General features: G+C 41.8%; 1 protein-coding gene across 2 annotated transcripts; it reads left to right on the top strand.

Moving 5' to 3' along the window:
• The first annotated feature begins 1528 nt into the window (after window positions 1–1528).
• C6H6orf163 (chromosome 6 C6orf163 homolog) lies at window positions 1529–17252 on the top strand. Of its 2 annotated transcripts, XM_059701007.1 has the most exons (6): window positions 1529–2138; window positions 2715–2795; window positions 5806–5900; window positions 6203–6310; window positions 10215–10417; window positions 16751–17252. In XM_059701007.1, exons 1-6 carry the CDS (start codon window positions 2054–2056, stop codon window positions 17181–17183), a joined length of 1005 nt encoding a protein of 334 aa, XP_059556990.1. In that variant the 5' UTR covers window positions 1529–2053; the 3' UTR covers window positions 17184–17252. The 2 variants fall into 2 exon arrangements, with proteins under 2 accessions (XP_059556990.1, XP_059556992.1); XM_059701009.1 differs by having other exon boundaries at window positions 1529–2795.
• The last annotated feature ends 256 nt before the right edge of the window (window positions 17253–17508 follow it).

Raw genomic sequence — 17508 nt, 5'->3', positions numbered from 1 at the left:
GGTGAACAGTCAAGAGATATCGTAGCAGGAACTGCACAGGCTACAGCCTTGAGCCATGTGGATGTCCACATGAATGAACTAAGGTGGCAGTAGATTTGGTGAGGCACATGGTTGTGAAAGAAAAATAGTGTGAGATAAAAGTCACATTGAATTTTAGGAACAAGTACCTAACTATGATACTTTTTACAAGATGGTTACAGTTATAGCACAGTCTGTGTGTGTAGAGTGTCAAAGACTGACTGGCTATGTGTTGATGTTTTTATTCATTCTCTAAGGGAAAATGCCACTTTGTCAAAGTCAGTCATGTCCAAGAAGGGAATGGTTAGGGCAAGATATTGACAGCATTTTGGAGTGTGGGTTCAAGGAGTTAAAGGAGGTCTTTTAATGTGGGAATCTGTCTGAGATTGGGCAAGACCTAATAGATTAGGTCTTGAAGCAAGTCTTGGTAAGTAGACTATTGATTGATAAAGGGCAAGTGACCTTTTTGCCCGGGGAATCAATCTGTTCTGATAGAGGAGTTATTTGCCCAGAGGAACAAGCTTTCAACAATTCCCTGAAGCAAATAGTTAAATTATTTATTGGTTTATAGACTTATCTTTCATAGTTAACCAATCTGTCCCAGTTTTTCAGGCACCAGGGGGGTTCTTAGAATGCAGACTTTACATTTTAAAACAAGGGCAACAAATTATTTAACTACATAAATTACTTAACTACTAGAGGTCTGGTGCACAAAATTTGTGCACGGGTAGGGTCCCTAGGTCTGGCCAGCAATCAGGGCCAATCAGGGCCTTCCAGCTGCCAGCCTGGGCCTTCCTTCCAGCTGCTGGCTGGGGCCTCCCTTTCCTGAGTGCTGGCCCAAGCTTCCCTTCCCCAGCTGCTGCTGCCAGCTGCCGGCTGCCGGCTGCCGGCTGGGGCCTCCCTTCTCCAGCTGATGGCTGGGACCTTCCTTTGTTCTGTGCCGCCCCCTGGTGATCAGAGCACGTCATAGCGAGCGATCAGTATTCTCGTCGAACTCCTGTTGGGATAATTTGCATATTAGGCTTTTATATATATACAATATATATAGACTAGAGGCCCATTGCACGAAGATTTGTGCAATAGGCCTTCTTTCTCCTGGCTGCCAGCACCAGTTTTCCTCTGGCACCCGGGACCTAGACCTTCACTCTGGCCACCGCCTTCTATCTTTGCTCTGGACACAGTCTTTGCTGTGGCTGGAGCCTTCAGTCTTTGCTCCTCGCTCCTGCAGGAGTCTTCAGTCTCCAGCCAGAGCTGCTCCTGTAGCTCCTTCCTCCCCCCACCCTCCCTCTGATAGCTTGATTGCTGCTTCACTTGCAGACCTCGCCGATGGGCTCCTGGGTCCCGGGGTGCCGCCTTGCCTGCGGCCCGGCTTTCCGATCATGATCACAGGCCATAGGCAAGGTGGCTCCTGGGTCCTGGGGGTCCCGCCCTCTCAGGGCCGCACACGGGGGTCCTGGCTGGGGCGGGGCTTAGGCAGCACAGGGGGCCCCGATGGCGGCTCACCCTGGCCTGCCCTGCCTGCAGTATGCAAATTAGCTGCCGTCTTTGTTGGCAGTTAATTTGCACATCATGCTGATTAGCCAATGGGAGGCGTAGCGAAGGTATGGTCAATTACCATGTTTGTCTATTATTAGATAGGATGTGATTTCAAAAACCAGGCTTAGTAATTTTGAGTGCTGACTTAATGAAAGTAATTTTTTCTTTAAAATACTGTGATATTTCCCAGTTTTATTGCCATGGCATCAAAACTACATTACAGATCTTCTGGGGGGGAAATTAAACTCCCTCCTTTGCTGGTCTAAAAGGAATCAATTCTTTTATCACTTAAAGTGTGGTGGGCTGAATAATGCTCCCCTTCCCCACCTACCTCCGAAGATGTCCATGTCCTAACCCCTGGGACCGGTGAGTCTGTTATCTTATATAGCAAAGGAGGCTTGGCAGATGTGATTAAGTTAAGGATTTTATTATCTGGGGAGGCCTGATACACTCACACAGGTCCTTAGGAAAGGGAGGCAGAAGATCCGAGGAGGAAGCGATGTCACCGTGCAAATGGGAGAAAAGGCTAAAGGATGCAAGGCCACGAGCCAAGGAATGTGGGTGGTCTACAGAAGATGGAAAAGGTAAGGAAACATTTTCCCTAAAGCCCTGCTGACACCTTAATTTTAGGCTCATTTTGAACTTCTGACTAAAGAGAATAAATTTGTGTTGTTTTAAACCACCAAATATGTGGTAATTTGTTACAGCAGCAACAAGAAACTAATACAGAAAGTATTTTGGAAATGAATGGCTGTACCATGCTACACTTTTTGTCATTTCTAGTTGCTTTTATGAGCAAAGCTTGTCTGACCTAGCAACAGTTGCTAAGTAAGTTAACAATTTAATGCTAGTGTCTGGGAGGGAGCAGCAGCTTAAGTCTTCCCAACCTCACATGCAGAGGCTTTCAGTAGCATTCTCTCACATCAGGCGCATACCCACTACCTAATCATGGTGAATCATTTAATCCTTACCAGCCTCTAGCATTATCCTAGAATCTTGGGCCTCTCTAAACATCTAGCTTTTCTCAACACTACTTTTTATGCTCCTAAGAGTATTATAACTATACATAGTAAAAGACATCTGAAATTTAAATATGATCCGAAATTCAGATTACACCAATTTTGTTTGCTGCGCTGTTTGTAATAAAATAATTCCACCAGCTCCTTTTGGGGAAGTCTTCAAACGGATCCATGAATACAAGCCATTTAAGACACGCTTTTACACTCACAAAGATATACTGGGTAAGTGACTTCGCTGTTTGCTTTTGTTCTAATGTTTATAGCATTGTATGTCTTCCTGTTGTTATATATACTTTTGTCAGCTTTCTTGATCAAAGTTGCTTGTCCTATAGGGGTATCTGTTTGTCATGAGAACACAGGTTGAAATCTAGCTTCTCCATTTACCATTTGTGTGTCTCGGACAGGATACTTAGCTTCTCAATCTGTTAACTTATATGTAAATAGGGATGTTGATAGATATCTTGCAGGTTTATTATGAGGCTCTTAAGAAATACAGTGTTTATGGGCAAAAGGAGTTTCATAGTTGTGAGTCTGTGAAACAGTTTATTCTTGTATTATTTTTTAATTAATTATATCATTTTCCATATGAATAACTGTAGACCCATTTTCCCCTCACCCTGTATTTGAAACCTCTTATTAAGCCTGGCACATATAGTAAGTGGGAGCTCTTTATGTCCTTGCCCACCCATACTTGGGCACCTGCTACACACATAGGAGAAGAAATATCCCTAATACCTTAATAAATGGGTGAAAGAAACTATATTAGTAGCCAGTGACATAACGGTAGATGCATGTGGATAACATGAGAATATTAACTACATATACACTTGTAATAAATCAAATTGTAATTAACGGGTTTCCCTCTTATTCCCATCAGAGTTTTCAGTCTGACTTTGGGCCTTTGAAATGTTTTCCTAAGGACTCTCAAAATACTCTTCTGATTTCTTTTTTCCCTTTAACATGGTAAACCAGTGGTGATTTAATTTTACTCCTGATTTTTGAAAATATAAACGCTAGAGAATGGAGGATGTTTTGAAAAAACTAAATTGTAGGGGGAGATCAAATTGGAATGATCCTCTAAAAATATCAATACCAAACTGATTAATTTTAGTAAATGTTTAATATGACTTATTAACTATAACCTCTAAAATGATTTTACTTTTTACACCCAGGACAGTGGATAGCCATTCTTAGATAAGCTTTTATTGATTGACTCCTTATACGTTCTGGGATATCTGAATCCAAACATTAAGTGGATACATTAAATCTAACTAGTTAGAAATTAATCTTTTATTTTCAGTGACTTGACCTGCATTTGTCATTGACTAAAGTCAAAAGAGTCAATATTCTATGTTCTTTATAAGTAAATTCAAAGGCATGTTGAAATGTCTGTATAAATGCTAATGAGTATTGCATAGGGCAGTCGTTCTCAAGCCTAGCAGTACAATACAGAAGTTTTAAAAAATTTGTTTTTACTACGAAATCCAAACATAGACTCATTGGATTTAATACTAATCTAACACAGACCCACTAAATTAGAACCTTTAGAATCAGGCCTCAGCATGTGTTGTTTTTATTTTTAATTATTATTTTATTTATTTATTTGCTGATTTTAGAGAAAGAAGAAGGGGAAAAGAGAGAAAAAGAGAATTTGTTGTTCCATTTATTTATGCATTCATTGATTGCTTCTTGTATGTGCCCTGACTGGAGATTGAACTTATCAGGATGATGCTGTAACCAACTGAGCTACCCAGCCAGGGCCTATTTTTAAAAATATTTTTACATATTTTAATAGCCTTTTATTTAGAAATAGTTTAAGACTCACAAATTTTAAAAATAGTAATTATGATCAGAAATTCAAATTACACCAGTTTTGTTTGCTGTGCTGTTTGTAATAAAATAACTCCACCAGTGGATTAAAATTTTAAAAAATCCTTGATGATAATTATTTATTAATGCTTAATATCTAACATGTACACCATCCATTTGTGCAGTGTGTAACACATGCCTGTTTTTTCCAAATGCTTCCTTGACTAGATTCTCTTGCTGATATCTTACATAACACTAGTACATTGTCAAAACTGGGAAATCAGTATTGGGACAGTACATTTAAATTTAACGCAGGCACGGGTCTTATATGCACTCTTCCCCACTACCCGCCACCCTTTTCCCCCTTGCCCCCCTCCCCCCGTGTATAGTTTCATGAAATTGATCATGTAGCTATCCTGAAGTGAGAGAGGGAAGTTCTTGAGAGAAATGGGACCTGTTACCAGAGGTAGAGAAGAGATGTTGGGCAGACAAACACATGAGTCCGCAATGTCTTATCTGTGCTTATTGCCAAGCTAGGCATGATGAGAGAGAGCACTGCAGTGTAGGGTGTGCTTTGTCATTTTAGGAAGTTGATCATCAAGACCTAATCACATGAAAAGCTAATAATTCAACAAATCTTAGGTGTGAGAAATGAGCGGAATAAAGAATAAACACTAAGAGTTTGGGTTGGAGAGAAAGATCACTGTGTGTGATTTCAGCGCTTATAGGATTCGTCATCACCTCTGACAACACAGTCTGGTAGGAGAAGATGAAGAGAACCTGTGCCCAGCGCTGTGATCGGGGTGTGGCTCCAGGTCCAGCTATCTAATACTGTGTGGTCCTCTCACCTCTTTAGGCTTTCATTTCCTTGTTTGGGGAGGGAGGGTGTTATTGTGAGAATATTATTATTTGGAAATTAAGTTAGATCATTGATGGAGAAGTTCTAAACTACTACCCCTTAACTCACTCCACAACTGAAGCAGCTAAACCCAAGAAAACACTGAAGAAAGGCATGTAACGGATTAAGGCATTCTGCTACCACTGTCTGGGTGGAGGTAACACCAACACCCAGATATGAGCAGGGAGAGAGGAGCTGGGTAATCTTGAATATTCACTTGCTTATTCTTCTGTAGGAGTACAAAATGGGCACCTTTTTGCCACTTTCCTTCTCCAGTTGCCCACCATGTGGACTGACATCACATCACTGACTCCATCCAGGCCTAACAGTGCTATGCATTCCCTCCCAGTCAACTAGGAAGCAACTTACCCCTTTCATCAGTATCTTTAAAGAAAAGATTGACATCTCTTAAAAGGATGTGATATATATGTATCTCTGAGATGACTCTAATAACGCGATCATAGTGAAAAGGGAAGCCAAGAAATGTCCGTGGACACTTGTAATTATTTCTCTTCAAATACACAGATATCGGGGCAGATCTTTTGTATAAAGAAGAACTATTTCAAGAGGCTGTACTCAGAGAACGTGTTGCACTAGCAGAAGCTGATTTGTGGGCTCAGGTAAAAAGTTGCAAATCAAGCTAAGTTAACCTTTCTTTCACTGTTTGGATTTGTTGGAAACAATATAGTCAGGCAGAACTGGTGTTAAATCCTGGCTACCTGTGGGACCTTTGGCAAGTTCCTGAAACTGCAAGGTTACCACTGTTGGGATGTGTGAGGGCATCTGGCCCATGCAGACAGTTTGCTGTGGGAGGTGTGAGATGGGAACAGGGCAAGTAATTAGAGACCCGTGGTGTTTGTTAATTTTCAGTAAACATAAAAAGCTATTATACTAATAAATAAATGGACTCTTTCTTTCAAAGGCTGATGAACGCCAAAAGCAAGCAGTAGAGAAAGCACTTGAAGAAGCAAATGACAAACATAACATCAACATTCAGATTCTGGAAGAGGAACATCGAAAAAAATTACAGGTTTTTATAGTGGCTTGTTGTCTTTTTAATAGTACTGAAATGACTAAAAGCTCTGGCAAGGGAATAATGTGTAAGATCTAGACAGGGTGTCTCTGGAGGTTGGCTGGGAGGTCCCGGACTGTCGCAGAAGAGATGCTGAACACTCAGTGGGCGCAGAATCCCACAACCTTTGGGGTCATAAACCCAAACCTTTAGGGGGTTTCCAGGCCCCAAGGAGCCACCCCTGCCCCCCTGACCTACCACATCTCTTACTGCTTGTTCTTTCCCTCCTCTCACTGCCCTTCTGTGGTTCCTCGGACCGGAGGACTGGAACACACTGTGCACCTCTCACCTTGGTGCCTGCTGGGTTGTGCTTCCTGCACTCCCTCAGATTTAGTTCAAACATCACGACGCACAGGAAGCTTTGCCCACCAGCTCTGCCCTCCCCCCCCCCGACCCCCTGCCCCCCTATATACTGTCCTTGACACCCCGTCCGCTTTCACAGCAGTTGCCACCCGTCACTGTTGTAATTGGATTGTGTGACCACTTGTTAAGTGTCTGATCCCCACTTGACTGGAGCCTCCACGAGGGCGTGTCTGTCTCGTTACCATCTGGCCCAGTGACCAGCACCGTGTTTGACTTAGTGCTCAGACAGGGTTAAACGAAGGAAATGGGCTGTTCCCTTTCTTCTCCTGGACTCTCTGATCCTATCCTTTTACCTAAGTCTGCACTGAGCTGTTTCTCAAGTATTTTCTTCAAGACCAGAGGTCATGCACTAGGAGGGTGGGGGAGGGGGTGCAGGTGCGGGGAGATACCCTTTCTAGCTTGTTCAAGCACAGGACTGTGGGTAATAAGCAAATGTCCAGCAGAGGCCCAGGGACTGGTTGTTGAGTTCGGTACCTCAGCTACAAAGTCTGCTGGAGGAAAAGGTACAGAACTGTTCTCACATATGGCCAGGAGGGACAGGACAGGACCCAGCACAGATGCAATGATTCGTGGGCTGAGGCGGGAGGGAAAGTGGCAGAGGTCTGGCTCCAGGTTTGGCCAAAGTTAGTAAAAACATAACTGATAAGTTTGGGGCCCGGGGCCCGTTTATTCATTGTGGGCAGCGGTACCTTATATCGGATCTGTACTAGGTGAGATCACATAGACTGTCCTTGTCCTCAGAAAACTTGCCAGGAGAGAGGGCCCTCTGCTCCACGGTTCCTAAAGGTGCGGGGCCCTCCCGGCTTGGCTCCAGGGCCAGGGCCCCTGTGGAGTTGGCTGCTGCTGGTCCACTGTCCGTCTCCTCTTTCAGTTCAACACGTAGAGCATTTACAGCATGTCTAGGAAGGCCTGCTTCTCCGCTGGCCTGTCCCGTCCGGCCACACTGGTTCTTAAAGTATTGAAATACTTCTCTGTTGGTTGATGACCACCCCTCAGACCCCCTAATACTTTGGTCACCCTGGTGGTTCCCCACTAGGCCCTGGATCTCCCCAAATCCTGCAGTTTAAAGGGGCAGCACTTTAACGTGGTAGGGGGCTCTAGGGCCCTGCCGCCCCAGTGCGCAGCGAGAGGATACACATTTTGAGTATCTCTCCTGGCATTAGGTTGTGAAGACACAAAGGTAAGTTAAATGTGATGTCTGTTCTTCAAGTAAAAGATTGTACTCCATATAGCCTATGGGTAGAGTTAGTGCACTTAATGTTAAAGTAGAAGTCCTAAGAAGATTTAAAAGGAAAAAGTTAAAGGCTGACCTTTCTAAAATATTCGTCTAGGAGGGTTTAGGAATTTACATTTACACTGCTGTCTCAGGGGTGTTTTTATATCACGCAGGCGTGATTTGTCTAAGAGGGATGTATAGGGTTATTCATCTGACATAGATGTCAGTACTGCTCAGGGGCGTCCATGAACCCCCTGCCTTAGAACCTACTCACCTGGGAGCTTAATGTACAGACTCCTGGGCCCCCTGACCTACAGACTCGCTGGCAGTGCTATGAACCAGCAGCTTGTGTGATTCTCACATATTAAAATTTGAGGTTATCAATAAATAGAGCAGAAAACCGAGTTCTTTAGAACTAAATACCATTAAATTCTTATCTGTACAGACCACCAGGTATTGCTCTAATAGGATGTAAAGGATTTGGATAAGTCTCAAATCCTTGATGTTAAGTAAAAATTCAAGATTTGATCCAATGGAGATAGTATTTTGAAGAGATGTTTATATTTTCTTAGTCAAATACAGTAGTATCAAAAAGTAAAAGAGAGTGGGAGCTAAGAGAAAATGAGAAAAGAAAAATTAGAGTAGGAATTACAATGAAGTCGGGTGAATTTAAAACTTAAGAAATGTGCGTATTCCATGAGGTCCTGGAATTGGGCCTTGAGCTTTCTGACAATCAGTGCAAGGAGGATGTGAATCCCTACATCCCTGAGGTAGAAAGAAACCAGGCACTCGGAGAGGCCCAGGTATTCCTATGTGTGATACATAAGAGAGACTGCTGAGAGAGACGTTGTGTGTCTGTCAAACATCTGTACAGTCAATATGATGGATCTCGTGAGACCATTTCTTACAATATGTCAAAATTATAATATCTTTTAAATGCACTCAAAATGCATTTCAATAAAGGTAATTTAATCAGGGGACTTTCCACTGACTAAGAGCACTGTCAAGCAGTAGTTCCTTGAATTCTTTTTGTAACTTTAAATATGTATTTTGTATGCTATGCGAGGCAGTGAAATAAATGATTTTGGTTTGACTAAGTTATTACAGAAAAGAGGGAATGGGTTTAATTCTCTGAATCCTAATTCAGAACCCAGCCAAAATAAAGGCCTGGGATGTCATTTTCAAATTCTGTGATTCAAGTAGAAATGCATTCTAATAATATTTCATGTTAGGCTCAACTACTCAACAATCTCAATTCCTAAAAATATTATTTCTGGGGAAACCCAGAAATAATTTAAAATATCCTCTAAGGAGTTAGTGAAGTCCTCCGACTGTAAGATAGACATCAGATTTATTACCCATAGCAGAACCTCTCTATTTCTAATTCAAAGGGTGTTTACACTTTCTCAACAATTTGATCTCAATAGGTGTGGTTTGTTTGCTTTTGCAATTCCAAAATAGATTAAATGCCGGAAACTAGAATGGCAAAAAGGAGCTCACTGACACCAGTTAGAACAGGGAGTACTTAGCCCAATGGCATGTGAAGGACAAGAAAAATTACAATAATGAGATATCAAATCTAAGAAGGCAAAGCAGTCTGGGGTCATTTACAGCAGAGACAGATAGCCCTGTGAACTCATATTGACAATGACTAAGTGCAGTATCAAGTATTTAGCCGAGTGCGATCACTCACCTTTACTAGCCTGGATCATCGAGAAATGTTCAAGTGTGCTCTCTGTCCTCTTTATGAAGTAAGGTCAGAGGCGTCCAGAGGTCCTTCTACCCCAGAGCAGTGCCAACTTGCTCCTGTCCTTCCACCCTGTGGCAGTGGGATTGGCAGGCAGGTTCCTGCAACTACAGTAATGTTCAGCATTAACCACATGAGATGCTCAGGAGACATAGTTATTATTTCTGCCACTTCCCAGGACTTACTTCCTAAAGGAGAGTCATAGTATGTATTTCTAATTGTGTATAAAGATAAAATGACACTGTCGAATATACAATCAAGGAAAAGGATACCTGTATTCAATTATTTTCTCTTTCTGCATATTCCCTTCCAAAGCGGTCTATACAAATATTTATGCTATATAGTTTGCATGATTCTGGTTTTATATAGTGCCATATAACTGAAGTTTTCCTTATTATACCCACTATTTTTTAAACCATCAGTGTTCTCAGTACATATTTCATCAGGTTGTTGAACTATGATTCGAATAACTTCTTAGTGTGCATTTTTAAACATCAAAGCTGTAGCCTCTAAACCTAGTTTTACTGTTGTTTAAGAATATAACATCTCAAACCAAGTTAGAGATGCATCAAAACATAGAAGACGAACTACAGAGAGAAAACTTGGCTGCAGAACAGCGCATGGTCCATAGAATCCAAAGGATCATGATGGAGTGCCACAAGGAGAAGATCGAGGCTGTGGCGAAAGCCAGGGACGAAGAGAGGCAGCTGGCCCAGGAAGCCATCCTGGCCCAGAAAAGGTATTCCAGAGATCACATTTGCAAATTAGTATCTTGTTCTGTCAAAACCAACTTAGAGAAAGGGTGCGCGCGCACGTGGTTTAAAAAATAATAACATGAATACTCAAAGACCAACCACCCCTCTGAAGGGGTTGGAAATCGGTAACACTTCCTCTCCTCCCTCTCAAAAGATAACTACTGTCCTAAATATTGTTTTTCATTCTGTATACTTGGTTTTAAGAGGCTGAGGAGAGGAATTGAGAAATATTTTTTTCACAACACATAGAAGTCAATCTTCACATTTTTTAGCCTATAATGTATACTATTATGGATGTGTTCATTTTTTTTATCTTATTACACATTGTAGATGAAACTGACATTATGAAAATATATAGAGCAAATTTGCTAAGTTCTGACTCACTGCTTCCCAACTCTCCCTGTCTTCCAGAGACAATCATTTTAAATAATTGGGTCTGTGTCTTTCCATGCCCTGTATTTTAAAAAATATTTTTATTGATTTCAGAGAGGAAGGGAGAAGGAGAGGTAGGTAGAAACATCAATGATGAGAGAGAATCATTGAAAGGTTGCCTCCTGCACACCTCCTATCGGGGATCAAGCCCACAATCCCAGGCATCTACTCTGACTGGGAATTGAACCATGACTTCCTGGTTCATAGGTCGATGCTCAACCACTGAGCCATGCCAGCCAGGCTTTCCTTGCCCTTTTAATGTGTTTGCAGCCTTATTATATCTGTGCACAATCACAAATAGTTTTTACATAAATCAGATAATATATATTTTTTAAAAGAATATTTGGTGGAATGAGCTAAAAACAAGACAGCAGTAAAGAGCCCTAGTGATTATCAGGACCAAGAAAACCAGTTTCCTCATGTTAAGTGACCTGCCCACGATCACTTAACTGTAGCAGCAGAACAAGCCTGAAACCTCTGTATCTGGCTTCCTAGTCTCGGACTTACCTCTTTTGCTTTGCTCCTTGAGTTAACAAATAGATCCATTTGTACATGATTAACAGGTAAAGTCTTCCTTGTTAGGACTGTTTAGAACAGGGCCAAAGGTAAAATCCTGTAGGATTATTATTCTGCAGTCAATAGGAATGAGGGCTGCAGCTGTGGCCATTTCTTGCCTTGGTGATAAATCATCGTAGATCATTGTTGAGAGAGACGAGGAAGGTGAAAGAGATTTCAGGAGAAAGTTAGAGAAGGTGGTAACTCCCAAATGAGTGTGGCCCTGTGCAGTGGAAAGTGATGTCCTCTTCCCCCTGTCCCTCCCACCCTCCATCTACAGGAGCCCTGCCCGTCCTGCAGGAGCCTGTGGGCCCACTCCTCACACCGGCAGCTTCTGCTCCTTTCCTCACTCCGTTGCTTTCACCCCCTCCATTTTCGCTGTGAGGTTTGAATGAAAGATTTTCAATGGCCCCCTTTTATTAAATCAGTTGACGAGGATTAGGGAACTTCCATGCCTGTTAAGTATAACCAACCGGAAGGCCCATTTTGTTCATTGATGTGTCCAAATGCCTGGAAGAGAGAGAGCCTGGCATGTGGTAGGCATTCTTTAAATATTTATCAAGCAAAGGTTCAGATATGTTCCAGTCAGCTGAACCCACTCCAGATTCCAGTGTTCTTTAGAGCATTGCAGAAATTAGTATAGACAGAAGATCCACTGTTTAGGATTCTGCCCGTAGACCTTTTATTTGTCTGTAAACTTTCACTTAAGATGTAAGGATTCAGAATTCGTACATATTATGACAAACCTGTTAAATGCACAGAAAACTTTTTTGTGGGTTGAGGTGATTAGATTCTAAACAGATTATCTAGGAGATACTAAAAAAAGGGGGGGGGGGACAAGAAAGAACCTTTGCTTGGAAAGGTTCTACACAAATAGACATTCCCTTCCCCTGGGGTGGGGCGTTGGAGGTCATTGAGTTGAGCTGCCATCCTTCCTGCTGGCTGCCTGCTAGGCGTGGGGAGCCCCCTAAGTGCTTCTGGATAGGAATGCTATGGCTGGTGGAGGTGGTTGGTTCCAATGCTGAACGCCTCTTCCTAAAGTGGATCCAAAATATGCCGAGTCTGCCCTCGGTGCACTGTGAGCCTTCAGATGCTTGAGGAGAGAGATACTGTCCAAGCTTTAGTGTGAAGGGAAGGAAAAGCCAAAAAGTATTTGTAAACCAGCTGCTTCGGTCCTTCCTCATATGATATGATTCCCAGGCCCCCTTTTAGGGGGAAAATGTGGATAAATTATATAAATTTAAAAAAAACATTTTATATATATATGACAAGAACTGACTATTTTCTTATGGTGAGTATTTTGCTTATGCTGAGAATCCTTTTTAAGCATGAATTGTTTAGGCTTTTGTAATACTCTAATTTAGCTGTTTTAAAATGTGGTGTTATTTGGCATACAAAAAAGTATTGAGGGAACGACACCTATATTACCCATTTCACACATTTATTGGTTGCCTGTTGTATACACACTGGGCACCATGCCAGGCAGGGGAGATACAAAGATGAATGGACACTCCAGGCCCTCTGCCTCCCCCTCTCCATACCCTGAACCCTCCTCCCTCCTGGCTTCCATTCCACAACTTCAAAGAAGTCCTCAGAATTAAAGCCAGACATTTCCTGACCTTAAACCAAAAGGTGTGAATCCCAAAGGGTCAAAAATTCAGGCTCTAAGGCAGGCTGGGAAAGTTGAGAAGGGCATTCCAAAAAATAGAGAGAGACCAGATCCTCGTAGCAAGTACAGATTTTGATAGTAAGTCATTTAAAGTGGGTTATAGCATGGAGGGTAGGAGTCGGAGTTGTCTAAGATGCACTGTATTTGAGCAGTTTTACCTGAGATCATCTCTGGTGGAGCCTTCAAGTCAACCTCATAGATGAACACCTCCTCTGTGGGGCCAGGAGACAGCCGGGCCTGCTGGCCACAGAGCACAGCTTCCTCCTTGGGGATTTGGGGCTGGCTCAAGGAAGCTTCCTCTAGCTCAGCGGTTCTCAACCTATGGGTCGCGACCCCTTTGGGGGTCGAACAACCCTTTCAGAGGGGTCACCTAAGACCATCGGAAAACACATATATAATTACATATTGTTTTTGTGATTAATCACTATGCTTTAATTATGTTCAATTTGTAACAATGAAATTGGGGGTCACCACAACATGAGGAACTGTATTAAAGGGTCGTGGCATTAGGAAGATTAAGAACCACTGCTCTAGTTCCTTCTGTCTGAGCCCCAGGGCCTGGTCATCACCTTCACAATTTCCCACTATACTGCAGATTTCATCAAACATCAGACTAAACCCTAAGGCAGTGGTTCTCAACCTGTGGGTCGCGACCCCTTTGGCAATCGAACACCCCTTTCAGAGGGGTCGCCTAAGACCATCCTGCATATCAGATATTTACATTACAATTTATAACAGTAGCAACATTACAGTTACGCAGTAGCAACGAAAATAATTTTATGGTTGGGTCACAACATAAAGAACTGTATTTAAAGGGCCAGGAGGTTGAGAACCACTGCCCTAAGGTGTGGGCAGATGCACACTCCCACCTCTGTCGTGCTGTCCCTTCCATAACAGTGCCTCCGCTCTCCTGTGACCCAGCTGAGAATCCGGAAGGTGGCTTTGATTCCTCCTCTTTCTGCCTCCACTATCCCATAGCAGTCATAACTTCTGGCACTTAACGACTGTGTAATATTTCTTGGATTTATCCCTTTCTTTCTTCCTATTTCTTTCTCTTTCACCATGCATTCAGACCCTAACTTTGCACTCTCAGAATATTACAAAATAGTAGTATAAATTGGTCTCTATCCTATGTAAGATTCGATTTACCTGATATTGCTAGAATAACAGTTCTAAAACATTATTATTGTATTACCCTTCCCCTTATATAAAATTTATAGTGGCCTCTTACATGATTGAAGCAGGTAATGGTGAAGGGCAGGAACTATCCCACCTTCTCAATTGTGTGACATTGAACAATAACTAGATCTCTAAGCCTTAATTTTCTCACCTGTTACATGGGACTAATAAAAGATAATAAATAAAAATCATACCAGCTTCAGTGGGTTATTGTTAAAATTAAATGGAATGGAATGCATGTAAAATATATAGCATTGTCCCTGGGACATAGTAAATACTCAGTTAATGTTAATCCTTGTTAGTAATGATGGATATAGCTTAGTTGCTGGGAAAAGGAGAAAGAGCATAGCAGCTAGAGAGGTTAAGGACAGCTTTTTTTCTACTAAGCTATTTGCCCTTAACCTCTTACCTCAAGACTAGGGAAGTCTGTCAGGTTTGAAAGTCAAGTTTAAAGATCAGAGATAATGAGAACTAATTGTATCTTGGGGATCAATTTTAGAAGAAAGGCGAGGTGGTTGAAACAATATGAAAATCTTGGAAAGACTGTATTAGTCTAGGAGACAGAGGGGGAGGGTTTTTAGTAACAACCATAAATACTTAAATCCAAATTTATGGGTGTCTTTAAATTTTCAAATCTTTAGAGGTTCTACCAAATGAGGTTATCCAGAGACACCCATTGGAAGTACTTCACAGTGGCTAAGAGCCACTCAGACTGCCTGGGTCTCGGTGCTCATTTTGCCACTTTGACTAATTACGTGAAATTGGGCAAGTTACTTGGTCTCCCTGAGCCTGTTTCCTGATCAGTGAAGTAGGTATAACAATAGGCCCACCTCATGGGGTTGTTTTGAGGAATCATTAACTCCATATATATGCACAGGGTGCTCATTAACCTGCCTAGCACATGGTAAGAATTCAGTACAGTAGGCTGCTATAAATTATATCTAATTACATACATTGTAGCTACAGGTCTGTGAATTCATTCAGCAGTACTTCTCAAAGTGTGGTCCCCAGACCCTTTTGGGGGTCCATGAGGTTAAAGCTACTTTCTTAATAATACTAAAGTGTTATTTACCTTTTTACTCTCATTATCTACAGAATATATAGTGGCATTTTCCAGGATTTTCTGATGTGTGATATCACAACAGATTGTAACAATATGAAAATCCAGCTTTTTTTTCTACTATGCCAGACAGTAAAGAGTTTTTTAAAAAATGTAAAATTATGTCACTTTTCTTACCAAAAGTTGTTATGATTTGGAAAATATACTTTTCATAAAAGTTATGTTAATATTGAATGGATTTACTAATACTTTATATGAATTTATAAATATTTTTGTCTTACTCTTAATTTCTAATACTGATAGTGTCACTAGATATAACCCATATAAACGAAAGTTCCTTGGTCATTTGAAGAACAAAAAGAGATTTTGAGACCAAAAGGTTTGAGTCAGCTGTCAGAGAGTATTGCTCAGATAAAATAAAAATCAGAGCTCAACCTGACTTGTGAGTACAGTGTTTTCCCTTCTGGCTAAAGGGAGATAGCTGGATTGATATACAGAAATACTTTCTCGCCCGACCACCAGGGCTCAGTGGTTGAGCATCATCCTGCGAATGAGGAGGTCATGGTTCAATTCCCAGTCAGGGCACATGCCTGGGTTGTGGGCTCCATCCACAGTGTGGGGTGTGCGGGAGGCAGCCAATCAGTGATTCTTTCTCATCATTGATGTTTCTCTCTCTCCCTCTCCCTTCCTTTCTGAAATTAATAAAACAACACTTTTTTTAAAAAAGAGAAATACTTTCTCCAGGGATTTGGAACTTTGACCACCCTCCTCCTCCTCCTCCTCCTCCTCCTCCTCCTCCTCCTCCTCCTCCTCCTTCTCCCCCTCCTCCTCTTCTTTCCTGTTAATCCTCATCCTAGGGTATTTTTCCCATTGATTTTTAGAGAGAGTGGAAGGGAGGAGAGCGGAAGGGGGAGACAGAGAGAGAGAGAAACATCAATGTGAGTGAGATACATGGATTGGTTGCCTCCTGCACATGCCCCAACTGGGGCCAGGAATCAAGCCTGCAACCAAGGTACATGCCCTTGACAGGAATCAAACCCATGACCCTTCAGTCTGCAGGTCGATGCTCCAACCATTGAGCAAAACTGGCTAAGGCTGTATCTTCATTTTCAAGCACGCTGCACTCATATTTTTCTGGCCAAGGTGGACTTGGGTTTCTAAAGTTACTGCCAGACACTAGACTGGTGACCTCTCCTTAGCCCACAGTGGGGAAGTCCATGGACGACCTCCCTACTCTGAAAAATGTTTTTTGATTGTTAACAGCTAATGGAATCCAGAAGCCCATCTCTACCAGCCTGTCTCAGCCTGGTGTCTCACCTAAACAATGCAATAAATTTTCATACAACCGTGCTGAAAAGACAAAATCTTTCTGTTATTAGTGGCTAGTCCGTCTAACTTAAAAACCCATATTATCTTTTGTAGGAAGGTCATGGATGAATTTATGAATGCTGGTATGACCATTGTTAAGGATGAGAGGAAGAGTGTGAGCAAATTGGTAAAGGAAAAAGAACATGAAATGAACATCTACTATTGCATGGCTCAGAGGCAGAAGCAGGAAGAAGTCCAGGAAGTGCTTCAAGAAGCAGAGAAAGCCCATCAGGCCACACTTGAAAATGTGATGAATAAACTGGTTAACACTCAGGACGAGCTGGTGTCGGTAGCACAACAACTGGGAATTATGACAAATTGGAAAGATTTCTTGGAGGAGGAATTACAAGAAACGAGAATGGCATTTCAAAAATACATCAATTTTACATTTCCTAAACTTGCACCCGGACAAGCAGATTTTATTCTTCCAGAAAGAAAGAAAACACCTTCCAATCTTATTATTCCGAGGGAAACAACTCGTAAGTAATCCTCTTCAACTGAGACTTCACTACCAAAGACATTGTTCCAAAGACTAAATAAATTCACGCAAAAGTCATTTATTGATCCCTGGTTATTGGTACTGTTCTGAGCCTTTTGATGGAAAATAAAAATATTCCAAAGCACATTCCAGGCTTCAGTGAGTTCCAAGTCTAATTGAGAGAGAAAAGTGAGAAGGCTCAAAACTGATTACGAGGGAAAAAGTTTTCTTGGGAGAAGTCTAAACAAACTTCTGTATCTGACTTTATTCATGTTTTCATCAGACAAGTAATGATGTTAGTGTTTGTTGCAGATGAAAACCAGTAAAGGGACAT

This window comes from Myotis daubentonii, chromosome 6, assembly GCF_963259705.1.
Source record: "Myotis daubentonii chromosome 6, mMyoDau2.1, whole genome shotgun sequence".
Taxonomy (NCBI): Eukaryota; Metazoa; Chordata; class Mammalia; order Chiroptera; family Vespertilionidae; genus Myotis; species Myotis daubentonii.
The sequence above is the reverse complement of the archived record's forward strand: the minus strand, read 5'-3'. Positions and strand labels throughout refer to the sequence as shown.